Source organism: Loxodonta africana, chromosome 15 (assembly GCF_030014295.1).
Source record: "Loxodonta africana isolate mLoxAfr1 chromosome 15, mLoxAfr1.hap2, whole genome shotgun sequence".
NCBI classification, from domain to species: Eukaryota; Metazoa; Chordata; class Mammalia; order Proboscidea; family Elephantidae; genus Loxodonta; species Loxodonta africana.
The window spans coordinates 60,467,836-60,491,102 of record NC_087356.1 but is presented as its reverse complement, the minus strand read 5'-3'; the positions used below and the strand labels follow the sequence as shown (position 1 = coordinate 60,491,102).

The following is a 23,267-nucleotide window of genomic DNA, read 5'->3' as shown; positions in this document are numbered from 1 at the left end:
AGGACATGGGTCCTAGAATATTCACCAAGGATGTGGCTACACAATCTTTTGTTAAAAACTTTAAGCCTGTGAGTGATGGATCTAAACAACTACCCAGCAGAAAACCCATCAGCTTAGACTGAAGGGAACAGAGAAAGAACGAAAGGAAAGAATGCTGTCTGCCTCTTGGAATTTTACAGGGAGGAAACAAAGGAGCTACATCTGTTGTCCTCCAAAAAAAAAAAAAAAAGAAAAGGATCATCTCTAGAGCAGCTCAGAGATCAGCAGAACTGTTCGAAGGAGCACAGAAAGAAGGGTCTTCTCAGTTTCAAAGGGTGGGGTCATGGTTTTCTGAATCTCAAAGGATGAGGCCACAGCCTCCTAGGTTTCAGAGAGCCGGATATTTCCCAAGTCAATTCCAGAGTGTGAGGCTGCCATTAAAGCGTGCCAGGGGATAGAGCCACTGCCCTAAGCTGAGGGGGTAGGGCTGCCATGCCCAAGGGGCAGAAGAACAAGATCTGCTGGAGCTGAGGGGGCGAGGTCACCACCTAGATGGACAAGGAGAATGGGGCTGCCCCAAGCTAAGGCAGCAGATTTGCCATCCCAGTGGGCCTCGAAGGTGGAGCTGAAGCCCAGGGCTGAGGGGCCTCCACCCAGCATCCAGAGGACATAGCCAACACCCAGAGTCTGGAGGGCAGGGCCATTGCCCAGATGGTACCAAAGAACAGAGGATTATTTTCAAGCTTTGAGAGCTAATGTAAATTGTTCTGCCAGGTTTTAAACTTTCTTGGTGCTTGACATCCCTTCTTTCCCTCCATTTCTCCCGTTTGTAATTGAAATGTCTACCTTGTGTCCGTTCTACCACTGTACTTCAGAAATACATAACTTGTATTCCAGATTTCACAGGTTCACAGATGAAAAGTAATTTTGCCCCCAGGATGGAATATGCCTAAAGTCTCACGCATATTTGACTTAGATGGTTCAGAAGATGAGATTTTGTACTTGCAGTTGATTTGAGACTTTTGGGATGATGTGATGGGCCCAATGTATTTTACGTGTCACAAAGACATGAATTTTGGGGGGCCAAAGGGTGGAATGTTATGGGTTGAATTGTTTCCCCCCAAAATATGTGTGTAAATCCTAACCTCTATGCTTGTGTTTATAACCCTATTTGGGAATGGGTTGTCTCTTCTATGTTAATGAGCAAAGATTAGCATAGGGTATACCTTCAGGCAATCTCTTTTGAGATATAAAAGTGATTAAATGCAAGCTAGAAGCAGAGATGGGGTAAGATAGATGCCAAGCCACATGGAGATCTCCAAGGAAACAGAAAGTAGAAGCTGAAGAGAGAAAGACCTTCCTCCAGAGCCAACAGAGAGAAAAAGCCTTCCCCTAGAGCCAGCACTCTGAATTCAGGCTTCTAGCCTCCTAAACTGTGAGTAAATAAATGTCTGTTTGTTAAAGCTACCCACTTATGGTATTTCTGTTACAGCAGCACTAGATAACTAAGACAAACATATATTAGAATAGGATTGATAGATATGATAAAATAGAATATACGTATATATATATACACATATATATTTTTTTCCCCCAGTGACACAGTTGTTAAGATCTCAGGCTGCTAACCAAAAAGCTGGCAGTTTGAATCATCAGCCACTACTTGGAAACCCTATGGGGCAGTTCTACTCTGTCCTACGGGGTCTCTATGAGTTGGAATTGACTCTACGGCAACAGGATTTTGGTTTTTTTTTCTGGTACACACACACAGAGGCAGTCCCTGGGTTATGAACAGGATCCGTCCCTAAATGCATCTTTAAGAATTTGTAGATAAGTCAGAACAGGTGCATACAGTTCTTATTTAGTCTTACTTTAGTTCAATAAAAGGCTCCCTCAGACTAGAAACTCTGTGGGGCAGTTCTACTCTGTTATATATGAGTACTACAAGCTGGAATTGACTTCATGGCACACAATAACAACAATAACATATATATATATATATATGAATATTATGTGTATTCTAATATGTAATTTATATTAGAATAATATGAATTATAATATGACATAAATAGAATAGAATAAAGTTAGAATTGAATCAAATTAGAATATTCCACAATCAATCATTTGCTTCATCCCACTGTTATGCTGACACATAACAGTCTCAGCATAACAACACTAATACCTCCACCACCAAGTATGGTTAATAAAAATAGTTTTAAAATTTTGCACAAGCTCTCCGCTTTCTCCACCATCACCACCACCACCCATATTTTTTGTAGTTATACTATACTTTCCGGTATTCTCCCATGCTTGGTGAGAGAATAACATAATTTTCTTGCAGCTGTTTAACCCCTGAAGCTGTGTGTTAGACAACTTGGTCTTTCTTCCTGCAGGGGAAAAAACGCTGCCATGGAGTTGGCCCCCAACTCTTGGTAACCTCATGCACAAGGGAACCAAACACTGTACCAACCTCATGATCAGCTGTGGATCGAACCACTGTAATTCATAAAGTTTTCATTGGTTAATTTTCCCAAGTAGATCACCAGGCCTTTCTTCTTAATCCCCCCCAAAACACTGTTGCCGTTGAATCGATTCTGACTCATACCAACCCTATAGGACAGAGTAGAACGTCCCCTCAGGGTTCCCAGGGAACAGCTTGTGGATTCAAACTGCTGAATTTTGGTCCATCTTAAATCTGGACGCACCACTGAAACCTGTTCAGCATCACGACACATGCAAGCCTCCACTGACAGATGATGGTGACAGCATATGAGGTGCATTGGCCAGGAATCAAACTTGGTTTTCTTGCATAGAAGGTGAGAATTCTACCACTGAATCGCCATTACCCCTCTGGCACATCATAGCCACTCAGTAAATGTTGGTTTTCTTTTTCTTCCATTCACTTCTTTTCATTCCAGCAATTTGGGGGTGGGAAAGAGCTGAATATAAACTCCAGATGGTACCCCTGAGTCCTGCATTCAGTCATTCTTCCTCCTAGTCTTTTTTTTTTTAGATTATTATCTCTCACTCAAGTCCCCATTCGCACTCTGGAAAACCATTTGCTGCCCCTGGGAATCTAAGAACAAAGCAGCCTGATCCCTGACTAGTCCCTCACAACAAAAGCGGGTATTTAGAAGAATAAATTAAGAGCACTGCTCATCCATGGTATCCCCAAGACCTCAATCACCCACCCTGATGCCAGGAGAGACCATAAGCATGAGGGCACAACATGCTGCTTTCTCCCAGAAAAGGGCAGATGGCATCTCTGCTGAATGGCAGACGTGCTTGGCGTGGGGGTACATTACTCTGGGTACTTGCCCAAATGACTCAGTGAGCTCATGTGGGGTTTATGTCTTCATTCACTCACTCATTCATTCAGCCATCATATTTCAGCAAGTCATGTGCCAAGCAGAGGGCTAGATTCTGGAAAATAACAGAACTTGGTCCCCAATCCTCATGACTTATGTCATGGAACCATAGGCTAGTAAAGTTGTAGAAGACCATAAAAATCGTCAAAATCTTACATCACAATGGAAGCAACCAAGGTGCCCATCAACGGATGAATGGATAAACAAATTATAGTATATTCACACAATGGAATACTATGCATCGATAAAAAACAATGATGAATCCATGAAATTTTTCGTAACCTGGAGGAATCTGGAAGACATTATGCTGAGTGAAACTAGTCAGTTGCAAAAGGACAAATATTGTGTGAGACCACTGTTATAAGACCTCAAGAAGTAGTTTAAACAGAGAAGAAAATATTCTTTGATGGTTACTAGTGTGGGGAAGAAGGGAGGGAGAAGGATATTCACTAATTAGATAGTAGACAAGAACTATTTTAGGTGAAGGGAAAGACAACACACAGTACAGGAGAGGTCAGCACAACTAGACTAAACCAAAAGCAAAGAAATTTCCTGAATAAACTGAACACAGGGGTGGGGTTTTGGGAACCATAGTTTCAGGGGACATCTAGGTCAATTGGCATAATAAAATACATTAACAAAACATTATGCATCCCACTTTGGAGAGTGGCATCTGGGGTCTTAAATCCTAGCAAGCGGCCCTCTAAGATGCATCAATTGGTCTCAACCCACCTGGAGCAAAGGAGAATGAAGAACACCAAAGACACAAGGTGAACCTCACATTCTCATAATAAGACCAGACTTAATGGTCTGACTGAGACTAGAAGGACAGCAGAGGTCATGGTCCCCAGACCTTCTGTTAGCCCAAGGCAGGAACCATTCCCAAAGCCAACTCTCCAGACAGGGATTGGACTGGACTATGAGATAGAAAATGATACTGGTGAGGAGTGAGCTTGGATCAAATAGACACATGAGACTATTTGGGCAGCTCCTGTCTGGAGGAGAGATAAGAAGGCAGAGGGGGACAGAAGCTGGCTGAATGGACACAGAAATAGAGGGTGGAGAGAAGGAAAATGCTGTCTCATTATGGTGAGAGCAACAAGGAGTACATAGCAAGGAGTATATAAATTTTTGTATGAGAGACTGACTTGATTTGTAAACTTTCACTTAAAGCACAATAAAAATTAATAAAAAAAACTGAGAGGTGGGGCCAAGATGACGACGTAGTCAGACGTTTGTGGTGAACCCTCTTACAAAAAAGACCCAAAAAAAAAGAGAAATAATTACATTTATGACAAGCTAGAAGACCTGAACATCAAATGCAAAGTTAGAAAATGGACTGAGCAGCAGGGGGAGAGAGAGAGAAGGTCCAGAAGCAGAGAGGAGTTGCCAGACCTGAATTGCTGGGAACCTTCAGGCTACAGTGGGCTGGTGGTAGCGTTTGACCACAGTTTCCTCGGGGAGAAACAGCCAGCTGCACAGCCTACTCACATCTCCAGAACTAGAGAAGAACAGTGCTCTCGGCAAAAGCTAAGTACTTGCATATATTTTACCGTGCCCCCAGCTCCCAAGCCACCTTCAATCACTGTCGATTTCCCTGGGCCTGAGATAGGATCCGTTGCATGCTCTGAGTCATTCTCCCATCCTTGGAGAAGGAATAAATTCACATTTGGGGAAAAGATAGTCTGCCAGCTCCACAAACCTGGGGAGCTCAGGACAGAAGCAGCTCCTGTCCAGGCATAAATAGTCTGTGGACTTTGAACACCTTTCCCGCCCCAACATGGACCTGTGTGGGCCTATTTAAGGAGAGTAGGCCCTTGTTGGCAGACTGCAAGTGTTTCAGCTGTGTGGAGGAGAGGTGGGTGTTTGATGTTTGTCACCACTTTGTCTATTAAACAGGGCCCTCACCTACCCACATCATGGGCCTAAGGACTGGTGGCTCCACTCACATCATCTGACCACCTGCGACAGGGGTCCGAGGATAACTGGTACCTCCCAGTCCTACAACCAAAAGCATTGGGTGCCCTTGGTCCATATGCAGATGGCACCCACTAATGCACTCTAGGGAACACAGACGTGCTTTCCTCACAGACACTTGGGAGATGGTTGTCAGCCCCCTGCCTCGTTCAGAGCTTGATGTCCTGCTGCAACCAGATACCAGTACCTACGCCAATCACCCCTGCCTCTCTAAGACTGTAAGACAGAGCCTGTACCACACACTTGGTGACCAAATGCCTGGACACCTGAGCTGTACCCATACAAGAAAAATGAATGGACTCCTAGGCTCACATACTCGGTAACTAGTCATCTGGTGAAGGGATCCTAGAGCTTCAAAGGTGAAAATAATCAAGCTAGCTCACTCAAGCAACCTATTTGGACATATCAAAACAAAACAAAGCAAGAAGATAGGATATAGTAAGCAAATATAAAATGAACTAATACAATAACTTATAGATGGCACAGAGACAACAGTCAATATCAAACACATAAAGAAGCAGACCATGACCACTTCAACAAGCTCTCAAAAAAAAGAATCAAGGGATCTTCTGGATGAAGATGGATTCCTGGAATTACTGGATGCAGAATACAAAAGATTAATATACAGAACTCTTCAAGACATCAGGAGAGAGATCAGGAAAAGATCAGGCAATATGCAGAACAAGCCAAGGAACACACAGATAAAGCAGTTGAAGAAATTAAAAAGGTTATCCCAGAACATAATGAAAAATTTAATAAGCAGCAAGAATCCACAGAGAGACAGCAATCAGAAATTCAGAAGATTAACAATAAAATTACAGAAATAGAAAAATCAATAGAAAGTCAGAGGAGCAGAATTAAGCAAGTAGAAGGCAGAATTGGTGAGACTTAAGATAAAGCACTTGGAATCAATATATTTGAAGAAAAATCAGATAAAAGAATTAAAAAAAATGAAGAAACCCTAAGAATCACACAGGACTGTATCAAGAGAAATAATCTACGGGTAATTGGGGTACCAGAACAGGGAGGGATAACAGAAAATACAGAGAGAAGTGTGGAAGATTTGTTGGCAGAAAACTTCTTTGATATTGTGAAAGATGAGAAGATATCTATCCAAGATGCATATCAAACTCCACATAACCCAGTGCCATCGAGTCAATTCCAACTCATAGCAACCCTATAGGACAGAGTAGAATTGCCCCATAGAGTTTCCAAGGAGCGCCTGGTGGATGAACTCCACATAAGGTAGATCTTAAAAGAAAGTGACCAAGACATATTATAATCAAACTTGCCAAAACCAAACATAGAGAGAATTATAAAAACTGCTAGGGATAAAAGAAAAGTCACCTACGAAGGTGAGTCAATAAGATTAAGCTTGGACTACTCAGCAGAAACCATGCAGGCAAGAAGGCATTGGAATGACCTATATAAAGCACTGAAGGAAAAAAATTGCCAGCCAAGAATCATATGTCCAGCAAAAATGTCTTTCAAATATGAAGGTGAAATTAGGATATTTCCAGATAAACAGAAATTTAAGGAATTCATAAAAACTAAACCAAAACTACAATAAATACTAGAGGGAGTTCTTTGGTTAGAAAATCAGTAATATCAGGTTTCAACCCAAGACTAGAACACTGGACAGAGCAATCAACTGTCAACCCAGATAGGGAAATCAGAAAAATAAATCAAGATTAAAAAAAAAAACTCAAAACAGGGCAACAGTGACATCATTATGCAAAAGAAGACAACATTAAAACAATAAAGAGGGACTATTTTTTTTTTTTAAGAAATGTAGTCATAGATCTTTCATATGGAGAGGAAGACAAGGCGATATAAAGAAATAAAAGTTAGGCTGAAACTTAGAAAAATAGGGGTAAATATTAAGGTAACCACAAAGGAGACTAACAATGCTACTCATGAAAATAAAATACAAGAAAAAAGTAGAGACTCAGCAGAAACGAAATCAACAACAACGAATAAGAGGAAAAGACAATATATAAAGAAAAACTACCCAGCACAAAAAATTAAGTCGGAAAAAGAAACTGTCAACAACGCACAAAAAGAGACATCAAAATGACAGCACTAAACTCATAACTATCCAGAATTATGCCAAATGTAAATGGACTAAATGCACCAATAAAGAGACAGAGAGTGGCAGAATGGATTAAAAAAAACACGATCTGTCTATATGCAGCCTACAAGAGACACACCTTAGACTTAGAGACACAAACTAAAACCCAAAGGATGGAAAAAAATAAATCAAGCAAACAGCAGTCAAAAAAGAGCAGGGGTGGTAATATCAATTTCTGAATAGACTTCAAAGTTAAATCCACCACAAAGGGATAGGGAAGGACACTATATAATAATTAAAGGGACAATATACCAGGAGGATATAACCATATTAAATATTCATGCACCCAATGGCAGGGCTTCAAGATACGTAAAACAAGCTCTAACAGCATTGAAAAGTGGGATACACAGCACCACAATTATAGTAGGAGACTTCAACACATCACTTTCAGTGAAGAACAGAACATACACAAAGAAGCTCAACAAAGACACAGAAGATCTAAATGCCACAATCAACCAACTACCTCATAGACATATGCAGAACACTCCACCTCAGAGCAACCAAGTATACTTTCTTTTCCAACACATGTGGAACATTCTCTCTAATAGGCCACATATTAGGTCATAAAACAAAGCTTAGCAGGATCAAAACATCAAAATATTACAAAGCATCTTCTCTGACCACAAGGCCATAAAAGTAGAAATCAATAACAGGAAAAGAAGGGAAAAGAAATCAAACACTTGGAAACTGAACAACACCCTGCTCAAGAAAGACTGGATTATAGAAAACATCCAGGATGGAATAAAGAAATTCATAGGATCCAATGAGAACGAAAATACTTCCTATCAGAACCTTTGGGACACAGCGACAGCAGTGCTCAGAGGTCAATTTATATCAATAAATGCACACATACAAAAAGAAGAAAGGGCCAGAATTTAAGAATTATCCCTACAACTTGAAAAAATAGAGAGCAACAAAAGAAACCCTCAGGCAACAGAAGAAAGCAAATATAAAAATTAGAGCAGAATTAAAGGAAACAGAGAATAGAAAAATAATTGAAAGAGTTAACAAGACCAAGTTGAACACTAGTGACCAAAGACCAGACGAGTTGTGGAATGACATCAAGGACATCACACATGAAGAAAGCAAGAGGTCATTGAAAAGACAGGAAAAAAAGAAAAGGCCAAGATGGATGTCAGAGGAGACTCTGAAACTTGCTCTCGAAAGTCGAGCAGCTAAAGCAAAAGGAAGAATTGAAGTAAAAGAACTAAACAGAAGATTTCAAAGGGTGACTCTAGAAGACAAAGTAAAGTATTATAATGACATGTGCAAAGAGCTGGAGATGGAAAACCAAAAGGGAAGAACATGCTTGGCATTTCTCAAGCTGAAAGAACTGAAGAAAAAAAATTCAAGCCTTGAGTTGTAATAGTGAAGGATTCTACGGGGAAAATATTAAACGACGCAGGAAGCATCAAAAGAAGATGGAAGGAATATACAGAGTCGTTATACCAAAAAGAATTAGTCGATGTTCGACCATTTCAAGAGGTGGCATATGATCGGGAATCGATGGTACTGAAGGAAGAAGTCCAAGCTGCTCCGAAGTCACTGGCAAAAAACAAGGCTCCAGGAATCGATGGAATATCAATTGAGATGTTTCAACAAACAGAAGCAGTGCTGGAGGTGCTCGCTCATCTATGCCAAGAAATATGGAAGACAGCTTCCTGGCCAACTGACTGGAAGAAATGCATATGTATGCCTATTCCCAAGAAAGATGATCCATCTGAAGGTGGAAATTAGAGAACAATATCATTAATATCACATTCAAGCAAAATTTTGCTGAAGATAAATCAAAAACAGCTGCAGCAGTATATTGACACGCAAGTGCCAGAAATTCAGGCCGGTTTCAGAAGAGGACATGGAACCAGGGATATCATTGCTGATGTCAGATGGATCCTGGCTGAAAGCAGAGAATACCAGAAGGATGTTTACCTGTGTTTTATTGACTCTGTAAAGGCATTCGACTGTGTGGATCACAATAAATTATGGATAACCTTGCAAAGAATGCGAATTACAGAACACTTAATTGTGCTCATGAGAAACCTTTACTTATATCAAGAGGCAGTTGTTCAGACAGAACAATGGGATACTGATTGGCTTAAAGTCAGGAAAGGTGTGGGTCAGGGTTGTATTTTTTCACCATACCTGTTCAATCTGTATGCTGAGCAAATAATATGAGAAGCTGGACTATATGAAGAACAGGGCATCAGGATTGGAGGAAGACTCATTAACAACCTGTGTTATGCAGATGACACAACCTTGCTTGCTGAAAGTGAAGAGGACTTGAAGCACTTACTAATGAAGATCAAAGACCACAGCCTTCAGTATGCACTGCACCTCAACATAAAGAAAACAAAAATTCTCACAACTGGACCAATGAGCAACATCATGATAAACGGAGAAAAGATTGAAGTTGTCAAGGATTTCATTTTACTTGCATCCACAATCAACAGCCATGGAAGCAGCAGTCAAGAAATCAAAAGACACATTGCATTGGGTAAATCTGCTGCAAAGGACTTCTTTAAAGTGTTGAAGAGCAAAGATGTCACCTTGAAGACTAAGGTGCACCTGACCCAAACCATGGTATTTTCAATCGCATCACACGCGTGTGAAAGCTGGACAATGAATAAGGAAGACAGAAGAAGAATTGACTCTTTTGAATTGTGGTGTTGGCGAAGAATATTGAATATACCATGGACTGCCAAAAGAATGAACAAATCTGTCTTAGAAGATGTACAACCAGAATGCTCCTTAGAGTAAGGCCCATCCTGGTGAGACTGGGTCTTACATACTTTGGACATGTTGGCAAGTGGGATCAGCCCTTGGAGAAGGACATCATGCTTGGCAGAATACAGGGTCAGCGGAAAAGAGGAAGACACTCAACGAGGTGGATTGACACAGTGGCTGCAACAATGAGCTCAAGCATAACAATGATTGTAAGGATGGCTCAGGACCAGGCAGTGTTTTATTCTACTGTGCTTAGGGTCGCTATGAGTCGGAACCAACTCGATGGCATCTAACAACAACAAGACCAAAAGCTGGTTCTTTGAAAAATTTAACAAAATTGACAAACCATTGGCCAAACTGACAAAAGAAAAACAGGAGAGGAAGCAAATACCCCGAATAAGAAATGAGATGGGCGATATCAGAAACAGGCCCAACCGAAATTAAAAGAATCATATTAGATTACTATGAAAAATTGAACTCCTAACAAATTTGAAAACCTAGATGAAATGGATGAATTTCTAGAAACACACCAGCTACTTTAACCAACACAAACAGAGCAATAGCAATTAAATAAACCCATAACAAAAGAAGAGATTGAAAAGGTAATTTAAAAAACTCCCAACAAAAAAAAAGCCACGGCAGCTTCACTGCAGAGTTCTACAAAATTTTCAGAGAAGCGTTAACACCACTGCTACTAAAGGTATTTCAGAGCACAGAAAAGGACGGAATACTCCCAAATTCATTCTATGAAGCCAGCATATCCCTGATACCAAAACCAGGTAAAGACACCACAAAAAAAGAAAATTACAGACCTATATCCCTCATGAACTTAGATGCAAAAATCCTCAACATAATTCTAACCAATAGAATTCAATAACATATCAAAAAAAAAAAAATTCACCATGACCAAGTGGGATTCATACCACGTATGCAGGAATGGTTCAACATTAGAAAAACAATTAAGGTAATCCACCACATAAATAAAAGACAAGAATCACATGATTTTATCAATTGATGCAGAAAAGGCATATGACAAAGTTCAACATTCATGATAAAAACTCACAGCAAAATAGGAATAGAAGGAAAATTCCTCAACATAATAAAGGGCATTTATACAAAGCCAACAGCCAACATCACCCTAAATGGAGAGAGCCTGAAAACATTCCCACTGAGATCGGGAACCAGACAAGGACGCCCTTTATCACCACTCTTATTCAACATTCTGCTGGAAGTCCTAGCCAGAGCAATTAGGGTAGATAAAGAAATAAAGGGCATCCAGATTGGCAAGGAAGAAGTAAAAAAGTATCTCTATTTGCAGGTGACATGATCTTATACAGAGAAAACCCTACAGAATCCTCCAGAAAACTACTGAAACTAATAAAAGAGTTCAGCAGAGTATCAGGATACAAAATAAACATACAAAAATCAGTTGGATTCCTCTACATCAACAAAAAGAACGTTGAAGAGGAAATCACCAAATCAATGCCATTTACAGCAGCCCGCAAGAAGATAAAATACTTAGGAATAAATCTTACCAGAGATGTAAAAGACTTACACAAAGAAAACGACAATATACTTCTGCAAGAAACCAAAAGAGACCTACATAAGTGGAAAAACATACCTTGCTCATGGATAGGAAGACTTAACATTATAAAAATGTCTATTCTACCAAAAGCAATCTATATATTTAATGCAATTCTAATCCAAATTCCAACAACATTCTTTAATGAAATGGAGAAACAAATCACCAAATTCATATGGAACGGAAAGAGGCCCCAGATAAATAAAGCATTACTGAAAAAGAAGAACAAAATGGGAGGCCTCACTCTACTGACCTATAGAACCTTTTATACAGCCACAGTAGTCAAAACAGCCTGGTACTGGTACAACGGATTCACAGACCAATGGAACAGAATTGAGAATCCAGACGTAAATCCATCCACATATGAGTGGTTGATATTTGACAAAGGTCCCAAAGCAGTTTAATGGGGAAAAGATAGTCTTTTTAACAAATGGTACTGGCATAACTGGATATCCATCCGCAAAAAAATGAAACAAGACCCCTACCTCACTCCATGTACAAAAACGAGCTTGAAATGGATCAAAGATCTAAATATAAAATCTAAAATGATAAAGATCATGGAAGAAAAAATAGGGACAATGCTAGAAGCCCTATTACATGCCATAAACAAGTATACAAAACATTGCTAACAATGCAGAAGAGAAACTAGATAACTGGGAGCTCCTAAAAATCAAACACCTATGCTCATCCAAAGACTTCACCAAAAGAGTAAAAAGATTACCTACAGACTGGGAAAAAGTTTTTAGCTATGACATTTCTGATCTGTGTCTGATCTCTAAAATCTACATGATATTGCAAAAAACTCAACTACAAAAAGACAAATAACCCAATGAAAAAATGGGCAAAAGATAGGAACAGGCACTTCACTACAGAAGACATTCAGGTAGCTAACAGATACGTGAGGAAATGCTCAGGATCATCAGCCATTAGAGAAATGCAAATCAAAACTACGATGAGATTCCATCTCACTCCAACAGGGCTGGCATTCATCCAAAAAACACAAAATAATAAATGTTAGAGAGGTTGTAGAGAGACTGGAACACTTATACACTGCGGGTGGGAATGTAAAATGGTACAGCCACTTTGGAAATCGATTTGGCGCTTCCTTAAAAAGCTAGAAATAGAACTACCATATGACCCAGCAATCCCACTCCTTGCAATATATCCTAGAGAAATAAGAGCCTTTACACGAACAGGTATATGCACACCCATGTTCATTGTAGCATTGTTTACAATAGCAAAAAGATGGAAGCAACCAAGGTGCCTATCAACGGATGAATGGATAAATAAATTATGGTATATTCACACAATGAAATACTACACATCGATAAAGAACAGTGATGAATCTGTGAAACATTTCATAACATGGAGGAACCTGGAAGACATTATGCTGAGTGAAATTAGTCAATTGCAAAAGGACAAATATTATAAGACCACTATTATAAGATCTTGAGAAATAGTTTAAACTGAGAAGAATGCATTCTTTTGTGGTTACGAGAGGGGGGAGGGAGGGAGGGTGGGAGAGGGATATTTACTAATTAGATAGTAGATAAGAACTACTTTAGGTGAAGGGAAGGACAACACTCAATACAGAGGAGGTCAGCACAACTGGACTAAACCAAAAGCAAAGAAGTTTCCTGAATAAACTGAATGCTTCAAAGGCCAGCGTAGCAGGGGCGGGGGTTTGGGGACCATGGTTTCAGGGGACATCTAAGTCAACTGGCATAATAAAATCTATCACGAAAACATTCTGCATCCCACTTTGGAGAGCGGCATCTGGGGTCTTAAATCCTAGCAATCAGCCATCTAAGATGCATCAATTGGTCTCAACCCACCTGGAGCAAAGGAGAATAAAGAACACCAAAGACACAAGGTAATTATGAGACCAAGAGACAGAAAGGGCCACATAAATCAGAGACTACATCAGCCTGAGACCAGAAGAACTAGAAGGTTCCTGGCTACAACCAATGACTGCCCTGACTGGGAACACAACAGAGAACCCCTGAGGGAGCAGGAGAGTAGTGGGATGCAGACCCCAAATTCTCGTAAAAAGACCAGACTCAATGGTCTGACTGAGACTAGAGAGACCCTGGGGGTCATAGTCCCCAGACCTTCTGTTAGCCCAAGACAGGAACCATTCCCACAGCCAACTCTCTAGACAGGGATTGGACTGGACTATGGGATAGACGATGATACTGGTGAAGAGTGAGCTTCTTGGATCAAGTAGACGCATGAAACTATGTGGGCACCTCCTGTCTGCAGAAGAGATGAAAGGGCAGAGGGAGTCAGAAGCTGTCCAAATGGACACAAAAAAAGAGAGTGGAGGGAAGGGGCGTCATGTCTCATTTGAGGGAGGGGAACTAGAAGTATATAGCAAGGTATGTGTAAGTTTTCATATGAGAGACTGACTTGGTTTGTAAACTTACACTTAAAGTACAATAACAATTAAAAAAAAAACTTACATCAAAGATGAATGGCTTACTAGAAATGCCATTAGTGATCAATCATCACAGGTCTGCAGACTCCCAGCAAAATGTTCTTTCCGTTATACACACTATCTCTGTTAATAGGTGCTAATACCTATCCCTCCTACTCTATGCTAAAAGAACTTGATTTCAGAAGGAAATTTGATGGATGAGGTACTCTGAGAGGGTAAGGAGTTGATCAGAGAATCTCAGTGCTTGGATTGAGTTGCAAATTTCCACAATCCTAACTGGAAATAATCCAGTAGGTAGAAGACTCATAAACTGAAAGGGCCCTTTCAGAAAGCCAAAGGAAACCTTGAAAGAAGAATAGAAACTGTGTGAACACATTGCAGTTTAATCTAGAATGTCTGCTTCCTTTACTATTATTCTAAAGTCACTATCTTCAAACAGAGGACAAAGCAAAAACTAAAACCGAAACAAAGAAGTGAGAAATTAAATGCTCTAATAGTCTTGCAAACCCAAGCTCCAGGCTTAGAGATTTGCCTTTTCAATAAGCCTAAGAATGTTCTGAAAAATACCATTTACTTTATAACATCCTTTCTTGAAATGTGGCAGAATAGGAAATTAAATTCAAAGACTTCACAACTTTGCTCTCCATTCTAATATTGATTATTTTCAAAGGAACCAATTTCTTCATGCCTGAGGCTTCTGGCTCTCTTCTCGACAAAGATGGGCTCCCCACACTGGTCATAGAAAAGGAGCATTATATATTTTACAGCACTTGAGCCAAGACTTCATTCCACCGAATCCTTGTCTCCCGTCCGCAAATGTCAGACTCGATAAGTTTTAATGAATATATTGCTCCTACAACTAAAGAACATGCTGTTAGCCCACTTCATTGTGGAAGATTTCTAGTATCTCCGGTCAAAGTACCATCAGCTGACTGAATAAGTTTGGGAGGCTTAGAATGCCAGGATTGGCCATAGATTTCCACTGCCTTACCCATGGTGAACCTGCACTAACATTCATAGAGATAGATAACCTAAATTGTGAACAGAACTATCCAGATTCACAATATAAATTTGCTACATATCAAATCGTAGGATAATTCTAGGAAGTGGGAGCACAAAGTAAACAGTCCCTACCCTTGGAGGACAGATTTCTGGTAAGGTAAAAAGGAGTTCTGAACTGAGAATCCAAAGTTCTGTCTTCATCACAGATTTCATATCTTTCCCTCTCTTTCCACCCTGTTTCTCATCCATAAAGTAAGAGCTAGGTGAGCTTGTCTGACTTTGGCATTGCTCTGCTTTGCTCTCCCACACATGGAACTGTGTTTAGTTTATAAAAGCACTCAATAAATATTTGTTGGATGTATGAATATATCTCAAAGAGTCATTGAATTACGCTGGCTAAAAGTGCTGCTTCTAGAATTAGAAAGTCTTATTTTGAGTGCTGGTTCAATCCGTCCCTAAATATATAGCATTGGGAGGAAGATACTGGACCTTACTCACCAAGGCTGTTTTCTCCTTTGTGAAATTGAGATAAGAATAATAGCATCGTAACCGTAAGAATAATGATTATTATGGTGAAGACTATATGTAACAAAACAAGGTCAGCTCAGTGAGGACCCCAACATCTATTAATTATCATACTCTGCTGTGGAGAGGCTAGAAAAGACACTTGAGCTCCAAGAGGGAACCTTGTGATTGGTTCCACTGAGGCATGAAAATCACTGACCTATGGTGAAGGAGCAAGTTTTGCTCCCTGTAGTGTAAAGACTTGTGACCATAGCCCTTGGCTTCTTTTTTCTCCTGCGCAGAATGGACAAACCACTCTTGTTGGCCTTCTCCTTCGTCTGTGTCACTATGGGTAAGAGTCACAGATCTGAGGAGTGGGCTCTAGAGACAGATCTAGGGAGCCCCAGGAAAACTCCACAAGCCCAGTTGGTGTCAATGCAGGGCTGAGCTTGGATCACATTTATGAGGGAGAGGAAGCCAACCTTCAGAACACTCTCTCTGCCTTCTCTGCTGAGGTTGCTTTCCTGTTCAACAACCTACAAACCCCCACCAAGGGCTCAAGGCTCCACAGCTACCCCCTCACCCTGCTTCCCCTCTTCTGTACCTACCATTTCCCATAATCGAAAACCCTAGCAAGAATTTTGTTAAAATCTCTTTTTCATTTTTAAATCTACATCCCATTTCCTAAGGGAGCTTACTAGTCTATAATGAATTATTTTGCAGTTTGTTTTATTGCCAGATAATGACTTTTGATACCCTTTTCAAGAACTTTATATTAGAACAAGTGATTCTAGGAGAGAAAATTCTAGATGTTCTGGGATCAGACAGATTAAAAAAGAAAAAAGGCTCAGTCACTGATAACTTCTCTGTACCCTTGGTTGCTCATCTGAGAAATGGAGACCAAGGTTTTTGGGAGGCTTAAATCAGATACAACGTGAGAAAAGATGGGCCAAATGATATGCATAATAAATGCTACTTCCTTTTCTCACTTAGATACAGCAGTGGGAGAGGTTTTTTAAATGAAGGCTGTATTTTGATTATTTCACTCCACAATACCCTGAAAAGGAGTCACTAAGTGTGCTCTAATTCATGAGGCCTTTTACTTAGGTTCAGAGTCCCTGAGTGTCTTAACACTTGGTTAACATTCTTGGCTGCTAACCAAAAGGTTGAAGGTTTGAGTCCACCCAGAGTCACCTCAGAAGAAAAGCCTTGGCATCTACTTCCGAAAAACCAGCCATTGAAAGGCCTATGGAGCACAGTTCTACTCTGACACACATGGGGCCACCGTGGGTCAAAATCAGCAAGACGGCACCGGTAGTGTTACTATTACGTGATGCCTGACATTTGGGACTCTTTTGTATTGTAATTTGTTGCCTAGATATTGTGATATGTTCTGTTATTTTGAACTATTAATTGAACCTAAGTAACTACAAAACTAAGCCAGTTTGCAGTCAAGCCAATTGCGACTCACAGCGCCCCCTTGTGTGGCAGCATAGCACTGTGCTCTATAGGGTTTTCTTTTTAAAAAATTTTTTTTTATTGTACTCTAGATGAAGGTTTACAGAGCTAACAAGTTTTCTCATTAAACAATTAAGACACACAGTTTTGTGACATTGGTTGCTAACCCCACGACATGTCACCACTCTTCCCTTCTAGACCTTGGGTTTTGAATTACCAGCTTTCCTGTCCCCTCCTGCCTTCTCATCCTTGCCACTAGCTGGTGTGCCCATTAATCTCATTTTGTTTTATGGGCCTGTCTAATCTTTGGCTGAAGGGTGAACTGGTCTGGTCTTTTCTGTGTGCGTGTGAGTTAGATATTGTTCTACATTTTTCTCCAGCTCAGTCCAGGACCCTCTACTGTGATACCTGTCAGAGTAGTAGGTGGTGGTAGCCAGGCACCATCTAGTTGTGCTGGACTCAGTCTGGCGGAGGTTCTGGTAGTTGTGGTCCATTAGTCCTTTGGACTAATCTTTCCCTTGTGTCCTTGGTTTTCTTCTTTCTCCCTCACTCCAGACGGGGTGAGACCAGTGTAGAATCTTAGATGGCCACTCACAAGCTTTTATGACCCCAGACACTACTCACCAAAGTAGAACATAGAACATTTTCTGTATAAACTATGTTATGCCAATTGAGCTAGATGTTCCCTGAGACCATGGCCCCTAGAGCCCTCAGCCTCCATAGGGCTTTCTATGGATGATTTTTTGGAAGTAGATCCCCAGGTCTTTCTTCTGAGGCACCTCTGGGTAGACTCGAACTCCAACTTTTAACAGCCAAGAGCAGTAACCATTTCCACTATCCAAGGACTAATAGCAACACTAGCTTGGACAAAATATTTTAAAGCCCTCACCCTAATTATTACACTTGTGCCTTTCACAGTTCCGTCAGGTTGGCCGGGCCAGCATTAACAACACCATTTTAGAGTTAGAGAAATCAAATGACATGGAGGGTAAGACTTCGTTCCAAGTTACCCTAGTTGAAAGGCTGAAGTTGGGACTAGAAATCTTTTATTCTCACAACAGCATTTTCTTTCCATTACTCTGAGACGAGGCGTTAGTGAGAACTCAAAGTATCCCACCACTAGCTCTTCATCCACCCACAACCCATCATCAGGGTCAGGGTTTTTCTAGCTCCTTCCCTAGTGCCTGTCTCTCCCCTGGGCTCACACCAGCCCTGTGATCTCCAGCAGACACATCACTGAAGTGTTTAACGTGCCATCTTCACATAAAAGCAGACCGCTGTAGAAGAGGTTTTGGTGTCTGTACTGCTCAGGAGGATGAGATGTGCATGAGTTTAAAGATCTACAAGGGTAAGTTAGGAGGTCGGGGAAGCTGTCGCGGGACCCTTAGAAACATTTTAGGAAGGTGTTATAGGATCCTTAGAAACGTTTTGGGAGGATTGATCAGCAAGAAATTGAAGTGGTGCCTACATCTCAGACTGAGGCTATCTCTGGACAGGAACCAGAGCGTAGCATGCCCCTCGGCACAGGTAGCTCTGGTCCCCGTACGTGCACACAGAAGACTTGGGAAAAGGGGACGGGAGGTGGAAGGCGGGGGTTCCATTCTTAGTAAAACTGACCAGACTGATTTTGATTCTGAAGGCACTAAAGCAATAGCTGCTGATTTTCCAGCAGGAAAGGGAGTGAAGCAGGTGTACGGAACAGAGGGTTATCAGGGAACTCAGGCAAACAACGCCCGCAGCTGGCCAGTGATCTCCGCATCACCTTCCCGCTGCTCCAGGAGGAGTATTACCTGGGAAGCCATGTCTACACCTATCCTGTTACCTGGTTACATTTGTACTCACAGAACTACTGCCAGGTTTGATATGTCTTTGAAGAACATAGATCACTGGCTTATTTTTCTATTGTTCTTCTCTGCCACAGATAACGAGCTCCAGCTAGCATATATGGAGTGTCAGAAATTCTGCAAAGCCCAACAAGTTAAACGCAATGGTCGGACTTATGTGCATAGTTGCTGTACCAACAACTATTGTAACAGCAAAATCTAGGATATTACCTCTCCTAAAGTCTCACTTGAGGAGGCCATTGATGCTTCCCACCCTTCACACTCTGTTTGCCTTTGCTTTCTTTCCCTGTCCTGATAGTACCTCTGCTCTCTCCTTAATTCAGTGTCTTCCCTCTTGCCACCTATATTCAAGGGATAGTCCTGGTGCCTTCAGCTTGGCTCCTACCCTGGTCAGATTTCTCCTATTACAGGGACTAGCATTTTCACACTTCAAAAAGCTTGCCCCAAATAGTTCCTTGAGATCAAGAAAGAGAGACACAGTAGAGTAAAATTTTAAACAGGGCTGTTCTAGAACCCTAGTGGCACAATGGTTTTGATTGGCTTAGATAGTGGCCTAAAAATCCTTCATCTTAAAGATTCACAAATATTTTTATATAAAACACCCATGTATCACTACTGTACTTAAAACGGAAACAACAAAATAGGTGTTGGACTCTCAAGATTTTTCTCTATGGCCACAAGTTATTTTCATCAGTGAGCTGCATCTACTTCAAACGCTGCCATTGTAATGTTCTTGGCATTTGCAAAGTATGTCCATGAACATCAGTGGTAGGAAACAGCATTCATGCCCTATACACAGTCACTTCTATTCCTGTCAAGACATACATTGAAGATACACTGAACTCGTTTTTCCCTTTCCTTGCTTAATCATCCTCCTGGTGGTGCATAGTCAAAAGCTCAGGCTACTAACCAAAGGCTGGCAGTTCGAATCCATCCACTCCTTGAAAATCATATGGGACAGTTCTACTCTGCCCTATAGGGTCACTATGCGTCGGAATCAGCTCAAAGGTAACAGATCTGGTTCTCTTGGACCCTTTTCCTAATATTTCTCTATTCCTTTCCTCCCTTACCACTCATCTCCACTATCACCTCCCCAGGATCTATGCCACTTCTATACAAATTCTCCGTCTTCTGCATACCCAAGACACTTTACAGGTGCTTTTTTTTTTTTTTTTTGAGACTCTCTCTCATAATCAATCATTTCTCTCATTGTCTACTTTACCCCAGTACATTATGAACTACAGCAAAGACGTGTGCCATGTCTTACTCATATCCCTTGCATTTCCTGGCTAGTGAATCTTTATTGTGTTTAATGGAACAACCAGTGAGGTTGATGGAATTTTTCTTGTCCATCTGTTAAGTTTGCAGGACTTACATGAAGCCTTATGCTTTTATTTGGCTGCATACCTTTTTTGTCGAGTGTACTGGAGAAATGATAGCCTCTACTCCCCTACCAGACAGGGAACATTCACATCAGTGCCAATATGTTTTCCTCGAAGGGATTATGCAAAGAACATTTCTTATTTTGAGATCCTTGGCATAGTGGTTAAGAGCTCAGTTGCCAACCAAAAGGACAGTAGTTCGAATCCGCCAGCTGCTTCTAGAAAACCCTACTGGGCAGTTCTACTCTGTCCTACAGGGTAGCTATGAGTCAGAATTGACTCAATGGCAACAGGTTTGGTTTTTTGGCAGTCTTCAAATGAAGGATCCCCAGTGGCACAAAGGTTAAGTGCTCAGCTGCTATCCAAAAGGTAGGCTGTTTGAATGCACCAGCAGCTCTGTGGTAGAAAAGACCTGCTGATCTGCTCCCAAAGAGATAACAGCTTAGAAACCTTTTCATATAGGGTCACTATGTGTCAGAATTGAGTAACAGCACACAATAACAGTCTTCAAATATTTTAACCAAAAAATTATCTTTGATAGGATTCTTCCAAAACTCATTAGCAAATTTTACTTCAAAATTCATAATCACCACTACCATTATATCAAAGTATTATAAAATAGGCCTAGAAGTTTGGAAAGAATAATCTGGCCCAGCCCTTTTGGAAATATCTGAAGGCACATGTTTTTCTACTTTTAATGATGATCCTGTAGATTTGTTTGTTCTCATTTTCATCTACATAATATAAAGTTTCTCTTTCATCTTTTCTTTAACAGTTTTTCTCTAACAGCCTCCATTGGTTATTATCACCTAGACTCATTACTTCGTTATAGCTGAAAAATAATTATTTTCTTAATTGAAGTATAACTTATATATAATAAAACGTACATATTTTTAACTATTCAGTTTGATGAGTTTCAGCAAATGTACAAACCTGTATAACCTCCCAATTAAAACACAACATTTCCATCACTCCAGTAAGTTCCTTCAGATATCCATCCACTCCAAAGATAATATTCTGACTTCTATCACCAAAGAATAATTTGTCTGTTCTTGCAGTTAATGTAAATGAAACCATACAGAAAGTACTGTTTGGGGTCTCCTTTCTTTCACTCGACATTTTTAAGATTCATGCATGTTGTTGCTTATATCAAAAGTGTGTTCTTTTATATTCTATAGTATGCATATACTACATTATACATATATAATTTGTTATTCTCTTGCTGATGAACACTGAGCTGTTTCCAGGTTTGGGCTGTTGTGAACAAGGCTACTATGGACATTCTTGTATAAGTCTTTTGTTGGACATGCATATTCATTTCCCTTGGGCAGGTAATTAAGAGTGGAATTGTTGAGTCATAGAGAGGTATATGCATAAATTTAAAAGAAACTGAAAAATACTTTGTCAGTCCTACCAGCACGGTATCAGAGTTCCAGTTATGCCATATACACTTTGTTTCAATTTCCTAGAGTGTTGTCTTAGTTATCTAGTGCTGCTATAACAGAAATACCACAAGTGGGTGGCTTTAGCAAACAGAAATTTATTTTCTCATAGTTTAGGAGATTAGAAGTCCGATTTCAGGGCACTGGCTTTAGGGCAAGTCCTTCTCTTATGTTGGCTCTGGGGGAAGGTCCTTGTTTCTTCAGTTTGTTTCCTGGTTCCTTGGAGAGCTCCTTACAGCTTGGCATCAATCTCCCCGCCTCTTTGCTTCTCTTGCTCACTTGTTTAATCTCTTTCATATCTCAAAAGAGATTGACTCAAGATACACCCTACACTAATCCTGTCTCATTAACATAACAAAGACAACCCATTCCCTAATGGGATTATAACCACAGGCATAGAGTTAGGATTTACAACACATATTTTTGGGGACACAATTCTATTCATAACAGGTGCCATAACAAAATACCATGAAGTGGGTGTCTTATAAAACTGAAATTTATTCTCTTACAGTTCTGGCAGCTAGAGCTTTTAATTCAGGGAAGGATCAAACTACCTGTTCCAGGAAGCAATCTTTCCTTGTTTCTGCTAGCTCAGTAGCCCGAGGCATCTTTTGGAGTTCCTCGGTTTGGAGATGTACCTTCACCTGGTGTCTATCTTCCCTCTGTGTGTAACCCTCTTCCTGTCGGCTCTCCCCTTTTATAACATGCCACTCAGAAGGGATTAGGACTAGAACCTACCTTACTCCACTATGACCTCATTTATCTTAAATGATAACAAAATAAAAAAACTGCATTTCCAAACAAAGTCCCATTCATAAGTATAGGAGTGAGGACTTCAACATATCTTTTTGTGGGATCAATTCAATCCATACCATCCACCAACACCTATTATTGTCAGTCATTTCAATTTCAGTTATTTTAGTAGGTGGGAGATAGTATCTTGTATTTTCCTGATAACCAACAATGTTGAGCAACTTTTCATGCCCCAGGTTAGAATAATTCACCCATGTTTCCTTTTAATACTTACAGGGACTTAAAAGAACATTTAGATTCTCCATCAGAAATTTATCATTTTAAGAGATTGACCCAATTTAATCTATTTACTTATGGCTTCTTTATCCAGTTAGCCTAACAAAACTTATTTAAAAGTTCATATTTTTCCACACTAATTTGTGCCTCTTTTATAATACATTTCCATTAGAGCTCAACTATAATTTTGTGTATTTTGCTCTGTTAAATTTCTCTTTTTATTATCTATACCTTACAGCATACACAAACACACACACACACACAAGTAAATTCAAACTGGATTATAAACTTAATGTAAAAGTAAAGCAATAAAGCTTCTAGAAGAAAGCCTAGAATGTCTTTATGACTTTGGGATAGGCAAATATTACTTGAACATGACCAAAAAAACCCACTAACCACATTAAAATT

General features: G+C 40.2%; 1 protein-coding gene across 1 annotated transcript; it reads left to right on the top strand.

Annotated features, from left to right (window-relative positions):
• Positions 1-5,449: 5,449 nt before the first annotated feature.
• PATE3 (prostate and testis expressed 3) lies at positions 5,450-19,208 on the top strand. Its single transcript, XM_064268313.1, has 4 exons — positions 5,450-5,542; positions 18,081-18,150; positions 18,388-18,510; positions 19,084-19,208. Exons 1-4 carry the CDS (start codon positions 5,450-5,452, stop codon positions 19,206-19,208), a joined length of 411 nt encoding a protein of 136 aa, XP_064124383.1.
• The last annotated feature ends 4,059 nt before the right edge of the window (positions 19,209-23,267 follow it).

Bases quoted from the DNA above. Each gene is read 5' to 3' on its own strand.
- PATE3 (XM_064268313.1), top strand. From the start codon at position 5,450: ATGGTTGTCAGCCCCCTGCCTCGTTCAGAGCTTGATGTCCTGCTGCAA. The intron at 18,151-18,387 runs GTAAGACTTCGT...TGTGATCTCCAG, and splicing joins GAAATCAAATGACATGGAGG to CAGACACATCACTGAAGTGT. The intron at 18,511-19,083 runs GTAAGTTAGGAG...TCTCTGCCACAG, and splicing joins GAGTTTAAAGATCTACAAGG to ATAACGAGCTCCAGCTAGCA.